Genomic DNA, 21,735 nt, shown 5'->3' on the forward strand with positions numbered 1-21,735 from the left:
GTCGAGAGGTCTGCAGTCAGAAACTGTGGTCGGGCAGAGACTGTAGTCAGGCAGGGGCTGTGGTCGAGAGGTCTGCAGTCAGAAACTGTGGTCGGGCAGAGACTGTAGTCAGGCAGGGGCTGCGGTCGGGAGGGCTACAGTCAAAAGCTGTGGTCGGGCAGGGGCTGCGGTCAGCCAGGAGCTTGGGTCAGTAGAGCTGAAGTCTGAAGCTGTGATCAGGAGAGGTGCTGTGGTCGGTCAGGGGCTGTGGTCGGGAGGGCTGTTGGCGGGGGCTGGTTCCAGGGGATGCGGTCAGCAGGGCTGATGGTGAGGGCTGTGTTTGGGTGGGGGCTGGTTCCAGGGGATGCGGTCAGCAGGGCTGATGGTGAGGGCTGTGTTTGGGCGGGGGCTGGTTCCAGGGGATGCGGTCAGCAGGGCTGATGGTGAGGGCTGTGTTTGGGCGGGGGCTGGTTCCAGGGGATGCGGTCAGCAGGGCTGATGGCGAGGGCTGTGTTTGGGCGGGGACTGGTTCCAGGGGATGCGGTCAGCAGGGCTGATGGTGAGGGCTGTGTTTGGGCGGGGGCTGGTTCCAGGGGATGCAGTCAGCAGGGCTGTGGCGGGGGCTGTGTTTGGGCGGGGGCTGGTTCCAGGGGATGCAGTCAGCAGGGCTGATGGTGAGGGCTGTGTTTGGGCGGGGGCTGGTTCCAGGGGATGCAGTCAGCAGGGCTGATGGTGAGGGCTGTGTTTGGGCGGGGGCTGATTCCAGGGGATGCGGTCAGCAGGGCTGATGGCGAGGGCTGTGTTTGGGTGGGGGCTGGTTCCAGGGGATGCGGTCAGCAGGGCTGTTGGCAGAAGCTGATTCCAGGGGATGCGGTCAGCAGGGCTGTGTTTGGGCGGGGGCTGGTTCCAGGGGGTGCGGTCAGCAGGGCTGTGTTTGGGCGGGGGCTGATTCCAGGGTATGCGGTCAGCAGGGGCTGTTGGAGGGGGCTGTGTTTGGGCGGGGGCTCTTACCAGGGGATGCGGTCAGGCAGGGCTGTTGGCAGAAGCTGATTCCAGGGGATGCGGTCAGCAGGGCTGTGTTTGGGCGGGGGCTGGTTCCAGGGGATGCGGTCAGCAGGGCTGTGTTTGGGTGGGGGCTGATTCCAGGGGATGCGGTCAGCAGGGGCTGTTGGCGGGGGCTGATTCCAGGGGATGTGGTCAGCAGGGGCTGTTGGCGGGGGCTGGTTCCAGGGGATGCGGTCAGCAGGGCTGTTGGCAGAAGCTGATTCTAGGGGATGCGGTCAGCAGGGCTGTGTTTGGGCGGGGGCTGGTTCCAGGGGGTGCGGTCAGCAGGGCTGATGGTGAGGGCTGTGTTTGGGCGGGGGGCTGGTTCCAGGGGATGCGGTCAGCAGGGCTGATGGTGAGGGCTGTGTTTGGGCGGGGGCTGGTTCCAGGGGATGCGGTCAGCAGGGCTGATGGCGAGGGCTGTGTTTGGGTGGGGGCTGGTTCCAGGGGATGCGGTCAGCAGGGCTGTTGGCAGAAGCTGATTCTAGGGGATGCGGTCAGCAGGGCTGTGTTTGGGCGGGGGCTGGTTCCAGGGGGTGCGGTCAGCAGGGCTGTGTTTGGTCTGGGGCTGGTTCCAGGGGATGCGGTCAGCAGGGCTGTGTTTGGGCGGGGGCTGGTTCCAGGGGATGCGGTCAGCAGGGCTGTGTTTGGGCGGGGGCTGATTCCAGGGGGTGCGGTCAGCAGGGCTGTGTTTTGGTCTGGGGCTGGTTCCAGGGGGTGCGGTCAGCAGGGCTGTGTTTGGGCGGGGGCTGATTCCAGGGGATGTGGTCAGCAGGGGCTCTTGGCGGGGGCTGGTTCCAGGGGATGCGGTCAGCAGGGGCTGTTGGCGGGGGCTGATTCCAGGGGATGTGGTCAGCAGTGGCTGTTGGCGGGGGCTGGTTCCAGGGGATGCGGTCAGCAGGGGCTGTTGGGGGGGGCTGATTCCAGGGGATGTGGTCAGCAGGGGCTGTTGGCGGGGGCTGGTTCCAGGGGATGCGGTCAGCAGGGCTGTTGGCAGAAGCTGATTCCAGGGGATGCGGTCAGCAGGGCTGTGTTTGGGCGGGGGCTGGTTCCAGGGGATGCGGTCAGCAGGGCTGTGTTTGGGCGGGGGCTGGTTCCAGGGGGTGCGGTCAGCAGGGCTGTGTTTGGTCTGGGGCTGGTTCCAGGGGGTGCGGTCAGCAGGGCTGTGTTTGGTCTGGGGCTGGTTCCAGGGGATGCGGTCAGCAGGGGCTGTTGGAGGGGGGCTGTGTTTGGGCGGGGGCTGGTTCCAGGGGATGCGGTCAGCAGAGCAGGGGGTGCGGTCAGCAGGGCTGTGTTTGGTCGGGGGCTGGTTCCAGGGGATGCGGTCAGCAGGGGCTGTTGGAGGGGGCTGTGTTTGGGCGGGGGCTCTTACCAGGGGATGCGGTCAGGCAGGGGCTGCGGTAGAGACCTGATGTTGCATTTGGTGGAGGAGGCGTGGCTGTTCCATGTAGTTCATCTCCTGCCTGCACCACATCTCCCAGGAATCTGGCCAGTGTGGCCCCGCAGCCTCAGGCTGGGCCAGATCTATTCCCCAGGCTGCGATTTTCCAATTAATTTCACAAAGCAGCCAGCCGCGTCTCTCCGCTCTATTCTAATCCCGGCCCCTGGAGGGAACGTTCATGATAAGCCGATAAGATGTATGTGGAGGCCGGAGCCAAGAGCGCTGCATGGTTTCATCTAGTTAATGGGGTATTGTGCATCATTGGGTTAACCCCTCGGACACTGGAGCTCCGAGAGAAGAGGATGAGATGGAGGACCAGGCGCACAAGGCTGAGGTCCACCCTGCATCTGTGGCTGATGGAGAGGGGTCTTGGACGTGACCACCGGCATCGGTCCTTAGCTTTCCTCCGTCATTACCATGAATCGCCCCTTTGCTGAGTTTTGTCATAGGGTGGCGCTATCTCTCGTTTACCTCTCCCATCATATTAAACCCTTTGCAATTACAAGCCCTTGTGAATTGGGGATTTCCTGTAATCCTGTGCTCTAAAAACGTCTGATTTATTACAACATTAACCATTCGTCTGCGCGCTCATCCTTCACCTTCTGCTGCTTTTGTCGGAGCCTAAAGAACTCGGTGGGGCAGGGGTTAATCACAATCGCTGCGCTCTCTCGTTGCACAAAGCAATTGAAAGATTAGCGATTTAAGAGCGTAACCCCGCACGCTTGTAATAATCTCAGTGGAGTTTAGACAGAGAATGAGAGACCTCTGTAATCCTCCAGCTCACGGGCTGGCTCGGCTCAGTATCGGGATGCTGCCTGCGTTTTCCCAGCGCTGCGCACAGACATTGCTGTCCAGTCTCTTGCAATATGGCCAATCCATGGCAGCAACCATCGTCCTTCAGAAATTGTCCGCATGGCATCCATGTATGAGGGCGCTGGGGAGGTTGGAGATGTCTAAGAATGGAGCCTTCTCCTCTTAACCCTAGAACGCGCAAGCAATTCAATCTACCATAGAAAACAAATGACCTAGCAGGCCTGCGAGGCCCCAGGTATGCGTTCTAGGGTTAAAAATCCTCCATGGTAATGACCGGAGCACGTGTGGCCACACTCCAGCTCTGCTCACCTCATTATTGCCATCAGATGAGTTGGGCGGATATTTGGATTATTGGCTCTGACGGGAGGGGTGTGATCTACGCTAGTGTGTAGGACCTAGAATAAGGAATCAGCGTTGGATGGAGATTTTCTTATTAATTTTCTGAAAGTGGTTCAGACCCGCAGTGTCACCAGAGCCGTAATGTGCGACACATGATGTCCGCAGTGTGACCAGAGCCGTAATGTGCTGCAGATGATGTCCGCAGTGTGACCAGAGCCGTAATGTGCCGCAAATGATGTCCGCAGTGTGACCAGAGCCGTAATGTGCTGCAGATGATGTCCGCAGTGTGACCGGAGCTGTAATGTGCGACACATGTCCGCAGTATGACCGGAGCCGTAATGTGTAGCAGATGATGTCCGCAGTGTGACCGGAGATGTAATGTGCGACACATGTCCGCAGTATGACCGGAGCCGTAATGTGTAGCAGATGATCCACAGTGTGACCAGAGCCGTAATGTGCGACAGATGATGTCCGCAGTGTGACCGGAGATGTAATGTGCTGCAGATGATGTCCGCAGTGTGACCGGAGCTGTAATGTGAAGCAGATTATGTCCGCAGTGTGACCAGAGCCGTAATGTGCGACAGATGATGTCCGCAGTGTCACCAGAGCTATATTGTGCGGCAGATGATGTCCGCAGTGTGACCGGAGCTGTAATTTGCGAGACATGATGTCCGCAGTTTGACCGGAGCTGTAATGTGCGGCAGATGATGTCCTCAGTGTGACCAGAGCGTAATGTGCGGCAGATGATGTCCACAGTGTGACCAGAGCGTAATGTGCGGCAGATGATGTCCGCAGTGTGACCGGAGCTGTAATGTGCGGTAGATGATGTCCGCAGTGTGGCCGGAGCTGTAATGTGCGGCAGATGTCTGCAGTGTGACCGGAGCTGTAATCTGCGGCAGATGATGTCCGCAGTGTGACCAGAGCTGTAATATGCGGCAGATGATGTCCGCAGTGTGACCGGAGCTGTAATGTGTAGCAGATGATGTCCGCAGTGTGACCGGAGTTGTAATGTGTAGCAGATGATGTCCGCAGTGTGACCGGAGTTGTAATGTGTAGCAGATGATGTCCGCAGTGTGACCGGAGTTGTAATGTGCGACACATGATGTCCGCAGTGTAACCAGAGCTGTAATGTGTAGCAGATGATGTCCGCATTGTGACCGGAGCTGTAATGTGCGACAGATGATGTCCGCAGTGTGACCAGAGCTGTAATGTGTAGCAGATGATGTCCGCATTGTGACCGGAGCTGTAATGTGCGACACATGATGTCCGCAGTGTGACCAGAGCTGTAATGTGTAGCAGATGATGTCCGCATTGTGACCGGAGCTGTAATGTGCGACACATGATGTCCGCAGTGTGACCAGAGCTGTAATGTGTAGCAGATGATGTCCGCATTGTGACCGGAGCTGTAATGTGTAGCAGATGATGTCCGCAGTGTGACCAGAGCTGTAATGTGTAGCAGATGATGTCCGCAGTGTGACCAGAGCTGTAATGTGTAGCAGATGATGTCCGCAGAGTGACCAGAGCTGTAATGTGTAGCAGATGATGTCCGCAGTGTGACCAGAGCTGTAATGTGTAGCAGATGATGTCCGCAGAGTGACCAGAGCTGTAATGTGCGGCAGATGATGTAGATTCCTTCCTATTCCAGTGACATTTGTACTGTGGGGGCAGGTTGCCCCCCTCTTGTGTGGGATCGGCCCCCACTTTCTCCCCACCCAGGGCTATTGCTAACATTTACTGTCCTGGATAGACGATATGCCTTGTGTGAATACGGCTGTCATTTCCGCCCTGGTGTCTGTGTTATATAATGTGTGTGGTGATGTGCAGCTCTACTGCTCTGTGGGACCTCTATGTCCAAGCTCCGCTACCCCCACCATCTAGAGAAGACTCGATACCACCAGGGGCGCTCCACTGACAACAGTCCGGCCTCAGCTGTGATATCACGTGACCGGAACAGTTCTGGCTATATCCTATAAGGTGTAGGATCAATAATGATCCTTGTTCGAGATTCTTACTGCACCAGACCTTGGAGCCTAGAGAATATCCTAGGAAGTGTTGGGGCCGCATCGTGTATGGCAGACATGGTGTATGACCTCTACAGTGACCTTCATGGCAGATGCAGACATAGTGTGATTGCAGGGGCTCAACCGGTACCCATACACCTGTACTTATGACTGAATTGCTGTAAAGGTCACTGTGGCAAATGTGCTGCTGAGAACACCCCGGCAAGGTGAGAACGGGAACCACCTCTGCAGAGAAGACTCACAGGTTTTCTTAAATACGATCCAAAATTGTGTTCATAAAATTAATTTCACTGAATCTTCATTTGTGTGACTTGTATCCTGTTGTTAGGGAGGCTCGGGTGCTTGGTCCTGATAGGTGCGTACACTCAGGTGTGTAGTCCTGATGGGCGTGGACGTTCAGGGGCATGGTCCTGGTGGGCGCGGAGTCCCCGGGTATGTGGTTCTGACAGATGTTGGGTGTGTATGGCGCTGAGGTATGTGGCCCTGACAGGCGTGGGTGCGTGGTCCTAATGGGCATGGGCGCTGCGGTGTGCTTCCCTGATGAGCACGGGCACGTGCATTCGCTGGGGTATGTGGTCATGACTGGAACGGTCGCTAGGGTGCATGGTCCTGACGGAGGCTGAGGTGCGTGGACCTAACGGATTCAGGGGTGTGTGATCCTTACTGGCACAGGTTACGTGATCCTGACTAGTGTGGGCGCTAGTGTGTATGGTTCTTAACGAGGCTGGAATGCGTAGTCCTGAATGGCACAGGCATTGCGGTGCGTGGTCCAAACAACAGCTGGGGTGCTTGGCTCTAACTGGTTGGAGTGCGTGGAGCTGATTGGCGTGGACGCTGGGGTGTGTAGTCCTGACTGGCGCAGTCACTGGGGTGTATAGTCCTAATAGAGGTGCAGGTGCATAGTCCTGACTTAGGCGGGGGTGCGTTATCCTGACTGGCACTAGGGTGTTTTTTTACTGACTGGTGTGAGTGGTCATAAAGGAGGCAGGGGTGCATAGTCCTGACTGGCACAGGCGCTGGGGTTCTTGGTCCTAATAGAGGCTGGGGTGCGTGGTCCTGATGAGCTTGGGTGCATGGGAGCTGGGGTGCATGGGGCTGATGGACGGTTGAGTGCATGGTCCTGACTGGCACAGACTCTGGGGTGGGTGGTTCTGACTGGTGCAGGCACTGCCAGGTCCTGACTGGTGTGCAAGGTCCTGACTGGTGTGCATGATCCAATCGGAGGTTGGGGTGTGTGCTCCTAACTGGCACAGGTGCTGGGGTGCATAGTCCTGACTGGTGTGGGCGTTGGTGTATGGTCCTGACTGGCACGGACACTGGGGCCCATGTTCCAAACTGGCTCAAGCGCTGGGGTGCAAGGTACTGAAAGAGTTGGGATGCATGGTCTTGATGAAGGCTAGGGTGGGTGGTCCTGACTGGTGCGGCAACTGGGGTGCGTTGTCCTGGTGTAGCCTGTGGTGTGTGGTCCTGACTGTCGTGGGAGTTTGGGTGCATCGTCCTGACTTTAGTGGGCACTGGAGTTCTTGATTCTGACTGGAGCGGGCACTGGTATGAGTGCGCCTGATGGAGGCTGGAGTGCATGGTCCTAAAGGAGGCTATGGTGTGTGGTCCTCACTGGCGTGGGCTCTGGGGTGCATGGCCTAGACGAGGGCTGGGGTGCGTGGCCCTGACTGGCGTGAGCAGTGGAGTGTGTGATCCCGATTGGTGCTGGTGTGCGTGGTCCTAAAGGAGACTGGGGGGTGTGGTCCTTACTGGCGTGGGCGCTGGGGTGCATGGTTCTGACTTGTGCGGGGGCTTGGATGTTAGGGTCCTGACTGGCAGTGGGGTGTGTGGTCCTGACTGGTGTGGAAACTTGGGTGCTTGGTTCTGACTGGTGTGGGTTCTGAAGTTAGTGGTCTGGAGCGGGGCTGGTGTGTTACGGGTCCTTACTGGCGGTGAGTTGTGTTGTCCTGACTGGTGTGAGTACTGTGGTGTGTGATCCTGATGTTGCCTGGGGTGTGTTGTCCTGATAGAGGCTGATGTGTGTGATCCTAAAGGAGACTAGAGTGTTTGGTCCTAACTGGCGTGGGCGCTAGGGTGCGTGGTCCTGACTGGCGTGAGCACTGGGTTGTGTGGTCTAGACCGTGGCTAGGGTGCTAGGGTCCTGGAGGGCGCTAGGGTGTGTGGTCCTGACTGGCTCGGGCGCTGGGGTGCGAGATGCTGACGGATGCTGGGGTGCGTGGTGCTGACTGAGGCTGGGGTGCGTGGTTCTAATGGAGGCTGGGGTGTGGGTGCTGACGGAGGCTGGGTTGCATGGTGCTGACGGAGGCTGAGTTGCGTGGTCCTGAATTTAGGGGGCGCTGGGGTGGGCAATCCTGACTGAAGCGGGACTGGTATGAGTGCTCCTGATGATGGAGGCTGGAGTGCATGGTTCTAAATGAGGCTAGGGTGTGTTGTCCTCACTGGTATGGGCTTTGGAGTGCGTGGCCTGGACGGGGGCTGGGGTGCATGGCCCTGACTGGTGCAAGTGCTGGAGTGTGTGATCCGGATTTGTGCTGGTGTACGTGGTCCTGACTGGTGTGGGTGCTGGGGTGCGTGGTTCTGACTGGGGCGGGTGCTGGTGTGCATGGTCCTGATGTGGGCTGACGGAGGCTGGGGTGCGTGGTGCTGACGGAGGCTGGGTGACTTTCTCCTGTGGATAGTGTCTGCGGTGTGTAGAGGAATGCGTCGTCCTCCTGTGGATAGTGTCTGCGGTGTGTAGAGGAATGCGGCCTCCTCCTGTGGATAGTGTCTGCGGTGTATAGAGGAATGTGGCCTCCTCCTGTGGATAGTGTCTGCGGTGTGTAGAGGAATGCCGCCTCCTCCTGTGGATAGTGTCTGCGGTGTGTAGAGGAATGCCGCCTGCTCCTGTGGATAGTGTCGGCGGTGTATAGAGGAATGTGGCCTCCTCCTGTGGATAGTGTCTGCGGTGTGTAGAGGAATGCGGCCTCCTCCTGTGGATAGTGTCTGCGGTGTATAGAGGAATGTGGCCTCCTCCTGTGGATAGTGTCTGCGGTGTGTAGAGGAATGTGGCCTCCTCCTGTGGATAGTATCTGCGGTGTGTAGAGGAATGCCGCCTCCTCCTGTGGATAGTGTCTGCGGTGTGTAGAGGAATGCAGCCTCCTCCTGTGGATAGTGTCTGCGGTGTGTAGAGGAATGCGGCCTCCTCCTGTGGATAGTGTCTGCGGTGTGTAGAGGAATGCCGCCTCCTCCTGTGGATAGTGTCTGCGGTGTGTAGAGGAAGGTCACAGCCTCCTCCTGTGGATAGTATCTACGGTGTGTAGAGGAAGGTCGCAGCCTCCTCCTGTGGATACTGTCTGCGGTGTGTAGAGGAATGCCGCCTCCTCCTGTGGATAGCGTCTACGGTGTGTAGAGGAATGCCGCCTCCTCCTGTGGATACTGTCTGCGGTGTGTAGAGGAATGCCGCCTCCTTCTGTGGATAGTGTCTGCGGTGTGTAGAGGAAGGTCACAGCCTCCTCCTGTGGATAGTGTCTGCGGTGTGTAGAGGAATGCGGCCTCCTCCTGTGGATAGTGTCTGCGGTGTGTAGAGGAAGGTCACAGCCTCCTCCTGTGGATAGTATCTACGGTGTGTAGAGGAAGGTCACAGCCTCCTCCTGTGGATAGTATCTACGGTGTGTAGAGGAAGGTCACAGCCTCCTCCTGTGGATAGTATCTACGGTGTGTAGAGGAAGGTCGCAGCCTCCTCCTGTGGATAGCGTCTACGGTGTGTAGAGGAATGCCGCCTCCTCCTGTGGATAGTGTCTGCGGTGTGTAGAGGAATGCCGCCTCCTCCTGTGGATAGTGTCTGCGGTGTGTAGAGGAATGCCGCCTCCTCCTGTGGATAACGTCTACGGTGTGTAGAGGAATGCCGCCTCCTTCTGTGGATAGTGTCTGCGGTGTGTAGAGGAAGGTCGCAGCCTCCTCCTGTGGATAGTGTCTGTGGTGTGTAGAGGAATGCAGCCTCCTCCTGTGGATAGCGTCTGCGGTGTGTAGAGGAAGGTCACAGCCTCCTCCTGTGGATAGTGTCTGCGGTGTGTAGAGGAATGCGGCCTCCTCCTGTGGATAGTGTCTGTGGTGTGTAGAGGAATGCCGCCTCCTCCTGTGGATAGTGTCTGTGGTGTATAGAGGAAGGTCGCAGCCTCCTCCTGTGGATAGTGTCTGCGGTGTGTAGAGGAATGTGGCCTCCTCCTGTGGATAATGTCTGCGGTGTGTAGAGGAATGCAGCCTCCTCCTGTGGATAGTGTCTGCGGTGTGTAGAGGAATGCAGCCTCCTCCTGTGGATAGTGTCTGCGGTGTGTAGAGGAATGCGGCCTCCTCCTGTGGATAGTGTCTGCGGTGTGTAGAGGAATGTGGCCTCCTCCTGTGGATAGTGTCTGCGGTGTGTAGAGGAATGTGGCCTCCTCCTGTGGATAGTGTCTGCGATGTGTAGAGGAATGTGGCCTCCTCCTGTGGATACTGTCTGCGGTGTGTAGAGGAATGCCGCCTCCTCCTGTGGATAGTGTCTGCGGTGTGTAGAGGAATGCGGCCTCCTCCTGTGGATAGTGTCTGCGGTGTGTAGAGGAATGTGGCCTCCTCCTGTGGATAGTGTCTGCGGTGTGTAGAGGAATGTGGCCTCCTCCTGTGGAAAGTGTCCGCGGTGTGTAGAGGAATGCGGCCTCCTCCTGTGGATAGTGTCTGCGGTGTGTAGAGGAATGCCGCCTCCTCCTGTGGATAGTGTCTGCGGTGTGTAGAGGAATGCGGCCTCCTCCTGTGGATAGTGTCTGCGGTGTGTAGAGGAATGCCGCCTCCTCCTGTGGATAGTGTCTGCGGTGTGTAGAGGAAGGTCACAGCCTCCTCCTGTGGATAGTGTCGGCGGTGTGTAGAGGAATGTGGCCTCCTCCTGTGGATAGTGTCGGCGGTGTGTAGAGGAATGCGGCCTCCTCCTGTGGATAGTGTCTGCGGTGTGTAGAGGAAGGTCACAGCCTCCTCCTGTGGATAGTGTCTGCGGTGTGTAGAGGAAGGTCGCAGCCTCCTCCTGTGGATAGTGTCTGCGGTGTGTAGAGGAATGTGGCCTCCTCCTGTGGATAGTGTCTGCGGTGTGCAGAGGAAGGTCGCAGCCTCCTCCTGTGGATAATGTCTGCGGTGTGTAGATGAATGCAGCCTCCTCCTGTGGATAGTGTCTGCGGTGTGTAGAGGAATGCGGCCTCCTCCTGCGGATAGTGTCTGCGGTGTGTAGAGGAATGCCGCCTCCTCCTGTGGATAGTGTCTGCGGTGTGTAGAGGAATGTGGCCTCCTCCTGTGGATAGTGTCTGCGGTGTGTAGAGGAATGCCGCCTCCTCCTGTGGATAGTGTCTGCGGTGTGTAGATGAATGCGGCCTCCTCCTGTGGATAGTGTCTGCGGTGTGTAGATGAATGTGGCCTCCTCCTGTGGATAGTGTCTGCGGTGTGTAGAGGAATGCGGCCTCCTCCTGTGGATAGTGTCTGCGGTGTGTAGAGGAATGCAGCCTCCTCCTGTGGATAGTGTCTGCGGTGTGTAGAGGAATGCAGCCTCCTCCTGTGGATAGTGTCTGCGGTGTGTAGAGGAATGCAGCCTCCTCCTGTGGATAGTGTCTGCGGTGTGTAGAGGAAGGTCACAGCCTCCTCCTGTGGATAGTATCTACGGTGTGTAGAGGAAGGTCGCAGCCTCCTCCTGTGGATACTGTCTGCGGTGTGTAAAGGAATGCCGCCTCCTCCTGTGGATAGCGTCTACGGTGTGTAGAGGAATGCCGCCTCCTTCTGTGGATAGTGTCTGCGGTGTGTAGAGGAAGGTCACAGCCTCCTTCTGTGGATAGTGTCTGCGGTGTGTAGAGGAATGCAGCCTCCTCCTGTGGATAGCGTCTACGGTGTGTAGAGGAAGGTCACAGCCTCCTTCTGTGGATAGTGTCTGCGGTGTGTAGAGGAATGCCGCCTCCTTCTGTGGATAGCGTCTGCGGTGTGTAGAGGAAGGTCGCAGCCTCCTCCTGTGGATAGTGTCTGCGGTGTGTAGAGGAATGTGGCCTCCTCCTGTGGATACTGTCTGCGGTGTGTAGAGGAATGCGGCCTCCTCCTGTGGATAGTGTCTGCGGTGTGTAGAGGAATGTGGCCTCCTCCTGTGGATAGCGTCTGCGGTGTGTAGAGGAATGCGGCCTCCTCCTGTGGATAGTGTCTGCGGTGTGTAGAGGAAGGTCACAGCCTCCTCCTGTGGATAGTGTCTGCGGTGTGTAGAGGAATGTGGCCTCCTCCTGTGGATAGCGTCTGCGGTGTGTAGAGGAATGTGGCCTCCTCCTGTGGATAGTGTCTGCGGTGTGTAGAGGAAGGTCACAGCCTCCTCCTGTGGATAGTGTCTGCGGTGTGTAGAGGAATGCCGCCTCCTCCTGTGGATAGTGTCTGCGGTGTGTAGAGGAAGGTCGCAGCCTCCTCCTGTGGATAGTGTCTGCGGTGTGTAGAGGAATGCGGCCTCCTCCTGCGGATAATGTCTGCGGTGTGTAGAGGAATGCAGCCTCCTCCTGCGGATAGTGTCTGCGGTGTGTAGAGGAATGCCGCCTCCTCCTGTGGATAGTGTCTGCGGTGTGTAGAGGAATGCCGCCTCCTCCTGCGGATAGTGTCTGCGGTGTGTAGAGGAATGCCGCCTCCTCCTGTGGATAGTGTCTGTGGTGTGTAGAGGAAGGTCACAGCCTCCTCCTGTGGATAGTGTCTGCGGTGTGTAGAGGAATGCCGCCTCCTCCTGTGGATAGTGTCTGCGGTGTGTAGAGGAATGCCGCCTCCTCCTGTGGATAGTGTCTGCGGTGTGTAGAGGAATGCGGCCTCCTCCTGCGGATAGTGTCTGCGGTGTGTAGAGGAATGCCGCCTCCTCCTGTGGATAGTGTCTGCGGTGTGTAGAGGAATGCCGCCTCCTCCTGTGGATAGTGTCTGCGGTGTGTAGAGGAATGCCGCCTCCTCCTGCGGATAATGTCTGCGGTGTGTAGAGGAATGCGGCCTCCTCCTGTGGATAGTGTCTGCGGTGTGTAGAGGAATGTGGCCTCCTCCTGTGGATAGTGTCTGCGGTGTGTAGAGGAAGGTCGCAGCCTCCTCCTGTGGATAGTGTCTGCGGTGTGTAGAGGAAGGTCGCAGCCTCCTCCTGTGGATAGTGTCTGCGGTGTACAGAGGAATGCAGCCTCCTCCTGTGGATAGTGTCTGCGGTGTGTAGAGGAATGCCGCCTCCTCCTGTGGATAGTGTCTGCGGTGTGTAGAGGAATGTGGCCTCCTCCTGTGGATAGTGTCTGCGGTGTGTAGAGGAATGCGGCCTCCTCCTGTGGATAGTGTCTGCGGTGTGTAGAGGAATGTGGCCTCCTCCTGTGGATAGTGTCTGCGGTGTGTAGAGGAAGGTCACAGCCTCCTCCTGTGGATCGTGTTTACGGTGTGTAGAGGAAGGTCACAGCCTCCTCCTGTGGATAGTGTCTGCGGTGTGTAGAGGAAGGTCACAGCCTCCTCCTGTGGATAGTGTCTGCGGTGTGTAGAGGAAGGTCGCAGCCTCCTCCTGTGGATAGTGTCTGCGGTGTATAGAGGAATGTGGCCTCCTCCTGTGGATAGTGTCTGCGGTGTGTAGAGGAAGGTCACAGCCTCCTCCTGTGGATAGTGTCTGCGGTGTGTAGAGGAAGGTCGCAGCCTCCTCCTGTGGATAGTGTCTGCGGTGTGTAGAGGAATGTGGCCTCCTCCTGTGGATAGTGTCTGCGGTGTATAGAGGAATGTGGCCTCCTCCTGTGGATAGTGTCTGGGGTGTGTAGAGGAATGTGGCCTCCTCCTGTGGATAGTGTCTGCGGTGTGTAGAGGAAGGTCGCAGCCTCCTCCTGTGGATAGTGTCTGCGGTGTGTAGAGGAATGCGGCCTCCTCCTGTGGATAGTGTCTGCGGTGTGTAGAGGAATGCGGCCTCCTCCTGTGGATAGTGTCTGCGGTGTGTAGAGGAAGGTCGCAGCCTCCTCCTGTGGATAGTGTCTGCGGTGTGTAGAGGAATGTGGCCTCCTCCTGTGGATAGTGTCTACGGTGTATAGAGATATGTGGCCTCCTCCTGTGGATAGTGTCTGCGGTGTGTAGAGGAATGTGGCCTCCTCCTGTGGATAGTGTCTGCGGTGTGTAGAGGAAGGTCGCAGCCTCCTCCTGTGGATAGTGTCTGCGGTGTATAGAGGAATGCGGCCTCCTCCTGTGGATAGTGTCTGCGGTGTATAGAGGAATGCGGCCTCCTCCTGTGGATAGTGTCTGCGGTGTGTAGAGGAATGCCGCCTCCTCCTGTGGATAGTGTCTGCGGTGTATAGAGGAATGCGGCCTCCTCCTGTGGATAGTGTCTGCGGTGTGTAGAGGAATGCGGCCTCCTCCTGTGGATAGTGTCTGCGGTGTGTAGAGGAATGCCGCCTCCTCCTGTGGATAGTGTCTGCGGTGTATAGAGGAATGCGGCCTCCTCCTGTGGATAGTGTCTGCGGTGTGTAGAGGAATGCGGCCTCCTCCTGTGGTTAGTGTCTGCGGTGTGTAGAGGAATGCCGCCTCCTTCTGTGGATAGTGTCTGCGGTGTGTAGAGGAATGCGGCCTCCTCCTGTGGATAGTGTCTGCGGTGTGTAGAGGAAGGTCACAGCCTCCTCCTGTGGATAGTGTCTGCGGTGTGTAGAGGAATGCGGCCTCCTCCTGTGGATAGTGTCTGCGGTGTGTAGAGGAATGTGGCCTCCTCCTGTGGATAGTGTCTGCGGTGTATAGAGGAATGCGGCCTCCTCCTGTGGATAGTGTCTGCGGTGTGTAGAGGAATGCGGCCTCCTCCTGTGGATAGTGTCTGCGGTGTGTAGAGGAATGTAGCCTCCTCCTGTGGATAGTGTCTGCGGTGTGTAGAGGAAGGTCGCAGCCTCCTCCTGTGGATAGTGTCTGCGGTGTGTAGAGGAATGCCGCCTCCTCCTGTGGATAGTGTCTGCGGTGTGTAGAGGAAGGTCGCAGCCTCCTCCTGTGGATAATGTCTGCGGTGTGTAGAGGAAGGTCGCAGCCTCCTCCTGTGGATAGTGTCTGCGGTGTGTAGAGGAATGTGGCCTCCTCCTGTGGATAGTGTCTGCGGTGTGTAGAGGAATGTGGCCTCCTCCTGTGGATAGTGTCTGCGGTGTGTAGAGGAATGCCGCCTCCTCCTGTGGATAGTGTCTGCGGTGTGTAGAGGAAGGTCGCAGCCTCCTCCTGTGGATAATGTCTGCGGTGTGTAGAGGAATGCCGCCTCCTCCTGTGGATAGTGTCTGCGGTGTGTAGAGGAATGCAGCCTCCTCCTGTGGATAATGTCTGCGGTGTGTAGAGGAAGGTCGCAGCCTCCTCCTGTGGATAGTGTCTGCGGTGTATAGAGGAATGCGGCCCCCTCCTGTGGATAGTGTCTGCGGTGTGTAGAGGAATGCGGCCTCCTCCTGTGGATAGTGTCTGCGGTGTGTAGAGGAATGTGGCCTCCTCCTGTGGATAGTGTCTGCGGTGTGTAGAGGAAGGTCGCAGCCTCCTCCTGTGGATAGTGTCTGCGGTGTGTAGAGGAATGCCGCCTCCTCCTGTGGATAGTGTCTGCGGTGTGTAGAGGAATGTGGCCTCCTCCTGTGGATAGTGTCTGCGGTGTGTAGAGGAATGCCGCCTCCTCCTGTGGATAGTGTCTGCGGTGTGTAGAGGAATGCCGCCTCCTCCTGTGGATAGTGTCTGCGGTGTGTAGAGGAAGGTCGCAGCCTCCTCCTGTGGATAGTGTCTGCGGTGTGTAGAGGAAGGTCGCAGCCTCCTCCTGTGGATAGTGTCTGCGGTGTGTAGAGGAATGCCGCCTCCTCCTGTGGATAGTGTCTGCGGTGTGTAGAGGAATGCGGCCTCCTCCTGTGGATAGTGTCTGCGGTGTGTAGAGGAATGCGGCCTCCTCCTGTGGATAGTGTCTTCGGTGTGTAGAGGAATGCGGCCTCCTCCTGTGGATAGTGTCTTCGGTGTGTAGAGGAATGCGGCCTCCTCCTGTGGATAATGTCTGCGGTGTGTAGAGGAAGGTCGCAGCCTCCTCCTGTGGATAGTGTCTGCGGTGTGCAGAGGAACGTCACCACCTCGCTCCTGACCGGCTGTCTTTTCCCCACAGAGGCCTCCATCCTCAGTTATGACGGCAGTATGTACATGAAGATAGTCATGCCAGTAGTCATGCACACGGAGGCTGAAGACGTTTCATTTCGATTCAAGTCTCAGCGAGCCTATGGGCTCTTGGTGGCCACCACATCCCGGGACTCTGCCGACACACTGCGCCTGGAGCTGGACGGAGGCAAAGTGAAGCTCACGGTCAACCTAGGTATCGTATGAGACCTTCTGTCTGTGGGAACGGGGTTCATGTCAGTGTCTTTCTGTTCGCTCTTCAATTGGCCGCAGATTAAATTTGTCCATGGCGTCTCCACTGCATGGTTCAGTCCTGACATGGCCCAGCGACCTGTGCTGTCCAAGGACTTCATCACATTAGCGTGCTACCCCTGCGAGGGCATCACTGTGCTGGGCTGCACACTGCTGTCTCCCCAGGGGTAAGGGGGGAGTGGCGAGACCCCCATCCTTTACCCTCAGCTCTCGAGCATCCTGCAGGCCCATGTGCAGCACTGATCTTAATGCTGAAGCCGGTGGCCATTTTGAACTGCCCTTATCCACACGAGGACATTCTTAATATTGCCACCTTTATGCTGGTGGTTGGGGTGGAGGGTGGACTGAGGGGTCTCTGGGTTTTACTGCTCCCTGCACACATCCATATTTCTTGCATCGATCTCTTTGCCAATCTTTTGTCATCTCTCTGCCTCATTTGTCTCGTTCTTCCACCCAAATCAGTCTCCGGGAGCCTTTTCCTGAGTTTCCTCTGGCCCCTGCAGGGTGCGTCCTCCGGTAGTGACAGGCGGAGACTGTGTTGGGTCGTCTTTGCCCCTCATTCTGTGCTCCTCATGTCGTGTGATGTTCGTGTCTGTGTCTTTAAGTTTTTAGCCTTGTTCCATCATCGGCCATGTTACCTCCAAAAGATGGCACTCACTACCCTTCAAAGGCCTGAAGCCTGCGGCCCGTACAGCAAACAGCCTTGAGAACATCGTGCAGAGCAGCATTTAGGGGTGTGCCCCACACCTGCCCCACCTTACAGCTGTCCCAAATTTCTAGTCAAGTCTTTATTGAGATTAAAGATCAGTACCCCAACTGCACCTCTCCCCATCTCCTGCCGGCCACCCTCATCTACCATGACCCCCTGTCCCTGTTGTTCCCCTCCCCCATCTACCGCAGGCCACCCTCATCTCCCATAACCCCCTCACCCTGTTGTTCCTCTCCCCCATCTTCCGTCGGCCACCCTCCTCTCCCATGACCCCCTTTCCCTGTTGTTCCCCCCCTCCATCTCCCGTCAGCCACCCTCATCTCCCATGACCCCTTGTCCCTGCTGTTCCCCTCCCCCATCTACCGCAGGCCACCCTCATCTCCCATAACCCCCTCTCCCTGTTGTTCCCCTCCTCCATCTCCCGTCGGCCACCCTCCTCTCCCATAACCCCCCCCCGCCCTGTTGTTCCCCTCCTCCATCTCTTGCCGGCCACCCTCATCTCCCATGACCCCCTCTCCCTTTTGTTCCCCTTTTCCATCTCCTGCCGGCCACCCTCATCTCCCATAACCCCCTTCCCGACCTGTTGTTTCCCTCTCCCGTCGACCACCCTCATCTCCCATACCCCCTTACCCTGTTGTTCCCCTCCTCCATCTCCCGCCGGCCACCCTCATCTCCCATAACCCCCTTTCCCTGTTGTTCCCCTCCTCCATCTGCTGCCGGCCACCCTCATCTCCCATAACCCCCTTGCCCTGTCTTTCTCCCTCATCTCTCATAACCCCCTTTCCCTGTTGTTCCCCTCCTCCATCTCCTGCCGGTTACCCTCATCTCCCATAACCCCCTTGCCCTGTTGTTCCCCTCCTCCATCTCCTGCCGGTTACCCTCATCTCCCATACCCCCTGTCCCTGTTGTTCCCCTCCCCCATCTACCGCAGGCCACCCTCATCTCCCATAACCCCCTCACCCTGTTGTTCCTCTCCCCCATCTCCCGTCGGCCACCCTCCTCTCCCATGACCCCCTTTCCCTGTTGTTCCCCCCCTCCATCTCCCGTCGGCCACCCTCATCTCCCATGACCCCTTGTCCCTGTTGTTCCCCTCCCCCATCTACCGCAGGCCACCCTCATCTCCCATAACCCCCTCTCCCTGTTGTTCCCCTCCTCCATCTCCCGTCGGCCACCCTCCTCTCCCATAACCCCTCCCCGCCCTGTTGTTCCCCTCCTCCATCTCTTGCCGGCCACCCTCATCTCCCATGACCCCCTCTCCCTGTTGTTCCCCTCCTCCATCTCCTGCCGGCCACCCTCATCTCCCATAACCCCCCCCCCCCCCCGCCCTGTTGTTTCCCTCTCCCGTCGACCACCCTCATCTCCCATACCCCCTTGCCCTGTTGTTCCCCTCCTCCATCTCCCGCCGGCCACCCTCATCTCCCATAACCCGCTTTCCCTGTTGTTCCCCTCCTCCATCTCTTGCCGGCCACCCTCATCTCCCATAACCCCCTTGCCCTGTTTTTCTCCCTCATCTCTCATAACCCCCTTGCCCTGTTTTTCTCCCTCATCTCTCATAACCCCCTTTCCCTGTTGTTCCCCTCCTCCATCTCCTGCCGGTTACCCTCATCTCCCATAACCCCCTTGCCCTGTTGTTCCCCTCCTCCATCTCCTGCCGGTTACCCTCATCTCCCATACCCCCCTTGCCCTGTTGTTCCCCTCCTCCATCTCCTGCCGGTTACCCTCATCTCCCATAACCCCCTTGCCCTGTTTTTCTCCCTCATCTCTCATAACCCCCTTTCCCTGTTGTTCCCCTCCTCCATCTCCTGCCGGTTACCCTCATCTCCCATAACCCGCTTTCCCCGTTGTTCCCCTCCTCCATCTCCTGCCGGTTACCCTCATCTCCCATACCCCCTTGCCCTGTTGTTCCCCTCCTCCATCTCCCGTCGGCCACTCATCTCCCATACCGCCCCGCCCTGTTGCCCCGTCTCTCCCTGGTTCTTGTGTTACTCTACTTTTCTTTTTGGGTAGTGGGGGTTCTGATCTTTGAAGCCCCTATAGCTTTGGCCATTACTTGCGGCCAGTATTGACGCACTGTGGCCCCCACTATTTGCTGGTCTCACTGGTTCTCGGAGGGTGTTTGCTCCCACTTTTCTGTTGCGGTTGACGACACATAGCAAACCAAATCGCACGAAACAGCCATGAACCGGGGTAAATGTTCTCCATTCAGCCGCTGATTTCTTGTTCCCCCGGAGCCGGGTATTAGAGGCGCGCTCCTCTTTAGTCCTGTGGTGATGGAGTACAGCTCCCGTCAGTGTGATCACCGCCATCCCAGGCCTCATGGTACGGTGTGAGGCCAGCTGTGCATTGGGCCTTATAGAGGGGCTTTGTGTACACCCCGGCCCCTACATGCCGAGCCTTCAATTGCCCCAGTGTCCCCGTAGCCATGGCTGAGGGTTCTGGAGCGATGTGTTTGTGCGGTTTGCTGTTTGTACGTGGCCATTTTATAGATTAATGACATTAGCGCACCTCACTCGTCACATTGTAGGTACCCGGAGACCTGCGGCCATCTTGTCCCATTGCGGTAGCGGGTGCTCCCTCCCAGCGTGTCCCCTGGTCACATACCAGGCAGCTGTGGCTGCTTCCCTCACACTTAGCGCTATAAAATGGCCACTCTTGTTGCGTGTGTCTGTCCCCGGAAGGGTGGACCTCACTGTTTTTGGATGACTGCAGCTGTAACCTTGAAGGATACGAATTCATCTTTCATTTATTTTTTCCCATCTAGACTGTATCAGGATAAACTGTAACTCCAGTAAGTTTATACCTCAATCTCATTTTGTTCTTTCTGTTTCATGCTCGTAATTATTAGCGCCTCTGATTTAGGGTTTTGTGATGTTTGTGGTGAGCGCGGGGTCTGCACCTCTGCGGGGTCTTCTCCTCTGCGGTCACATTGCCTGAACCTCTCATTAGTCAGGCGGTCTGATACTGTGCAGTGTGCTCCTCACTCGCTCTCTGACGGCATGCTGAACTTTGTAGTCCGCCCAGAGGTTGCCACGGTCCTGAGAGGTGCGTGGTAGATCAGGCGCACATGCACAGTACTCATTACACTCAGTCTGTAGGAGCCACATCAATGTACACGTGTCCAGAGTAGCCATGAGGTGGTGCGGATCTATGTGCCCTGATGTATGCTGAGCCTGGAGGTAAGTGGTGGTCCTGGCCGGCGCCGCCGTGTTCAGAGGTAAGTGCTCGGTGCTGCCCGTATTCATGGGTTATTGCGTCCACACTTTATGTAAATTAATATTGTATTCCCCTCCCCCGCACTCCAGGCACCAAACACTAAAATGGCAGCGGTAGGAAATGTTCTGGTGATCGGTGCACGGAGTGGTGTTTGCAGCCGTGTGCGGCGCTCGCTGGCTGCCGCTTTCTATGCATACTGTTTTCTTTCTGCCCACAGGGGCAACACCATTTGCTGTGTTCTCTATTTTTCATGCCTATATCCTGCTAAATGGAAAAATCCAATGTTGTGGTAAGGACAGATCTGGAACACATGGAGATCAAGTAAACAATGCACCTGACTAATAATTCAGGGAAGACTCTACCAGGTCTCAGATAAGAGAGGACAGAGGCCGCTCACACCTCAGGCAACAAAAGAGGGGCCGCGCACACCTCAGGCAACAAAAGAGGGGCCGCTCACACCTCAGGCAACAAAAGAGGGGCCGCTCACACCTCAGGCAACAAAAGAGGGGCCGCTCACACCTCAAGCAACAAAAGAGGGGCCGCTCACACCTCAGGCGACAAAAGAGGGGCCTCTCATACCTCAGGCGACGGAAGAGGGGCCGCGCACACCTCAGGCGACAGAAGAGGGGCCGCGCACACCTCAGGCGACAGAAGAGGGGCCGCTCACACCTCAGGCGACAGAAGAGGGGCCGCTCACACCTCAGACGACAGAAGAGGGGCCGCTCACACCTCAGGCGACGGAAGAGGGGCCGCTCACACCTCAGGCGACGGAAGAGGGGCCGCTCACACTTCAGGCAACAAAAGAGGGGCCGCGCACACCTCAGGCAACAAAAGAGGGGCCGCTCACACTTCAGGCAACAAAAGAGGGGCCGCTCACACTTCATGCAACAAAAGAGGGGCCGCTCACACCTCAGGCAACAAAAGAGGGGCCGCGCACACCTCAGGCAACAAAAGAGGGGCCGCGCACACCTCAGGCGACGGAAGAGGGGCCGCGCACACCTCAGGCAACGGAAGAGGGGCCGCGCACACCTCAGGCGACAGAAGAGGGGCCGCGCACACCTCAGGCGACAGAAGAGGGGCCGCGCACACCTCAGGCAACAAAAGAGGGGCCGCGCACACCTCAGGCAACGGAAGAGGGGAGCGCTCACACCTCAGGCAACAAAAGAGGGGCCGCGCACACCTCAGGCGACGGAAGAGGGGCCGCGCACACCTCAGGCGACGGAAGAGGGGCCGCGCACACCTCAGGCAACGGAAGAGGGGCCGCGCACACCTCAGGCAACAAAAGAGGGGCCGCTCACACCTCAGGCGACAGAAGAGGGGCCACGCACACCTCAGGCGACAGAAGAGGGGCCGCACACACCTCAGGCGACAGAAGAGGGGCCGCTCACACCTCAGGCGACAGAAGAGGGGCCGCGCACACCTCAGGCGACAGAAGAGGGGCCGCTCACACCTCAGGCGACAGAAGAGGGGCCGCTCACACCTCAGGCGACAGAAGAGGGGCCGCTCACACCTCAGACGACAGAAGAGGGGCCGTGCACACCTCAGGCAACAAAAGAGGGGGCCGCTCACACCTCAGGCGACGGAAGAGGGGCCGCTCACACCTCAGGCGACGGAAGAGGGGCCGCTCACACTTCAGGCAACAAAAGAGGGGCCGCGCACACCTCAGGCAACAAAAGAGGGGCCGCTCACACTTCAGGCAACAAAAGAGGGGCCGCTCACACTTCATGCAACAAAAGAGGGGCCGCTCACACCTCAGGCAACAAAAGAGGGGCCGCGCACACCTCAGGCAACAAAAGAGGGGCCGCGCACACCTCAGG

The 21,735-nt window shown here is 57.7% G+C and overlaps 1 protein-coding gene across 3 annotated transcripts in view; it reads left to right on the forward strand.

The window, feature by feature from the left end:
- Positions 1-21,735, forward strand: part of NRXN3 (neurexin 3) — a 693,208-nt gene that overhangs the window by 237,424 nt on the left and 434,049 nt on the right. For all 3 annotated transcript variants that reach the window (XM_075330463.1, XM_075330464.1, XM_075330465.1), the window contains 2 exons: positions 15,737-15,940; positions 19,467-19,493. In XM_075330463.1, the coding sequence (XP_075186578.1) occupies positions 15,737-15,940; positions 19,467-19,493 (231 nt within the window). The remainder of the gene's footprint in view (positions 1-15,736; positions 15,941-19,466; positions 19,494-21,735) is intronic.

Source organism: Anomaloglossus baeobatrachus, chromosome 12, assembly GCF_048569485.1.
Source record: "Anomaloglossus baeobatrachus isolate aAnoBae1 chromosome 12, aAnoBae1.hap1, whole genome shotgun sequence".
In the NCBI taxonomy this organism is placed as follows: domain Eukaryota; kingdom Metazoa; phylum Chordata; class Amphibia; order Anura; family Aromobatidae; genus Anomaloglossus; species Anomaloglossus baeobatrachus.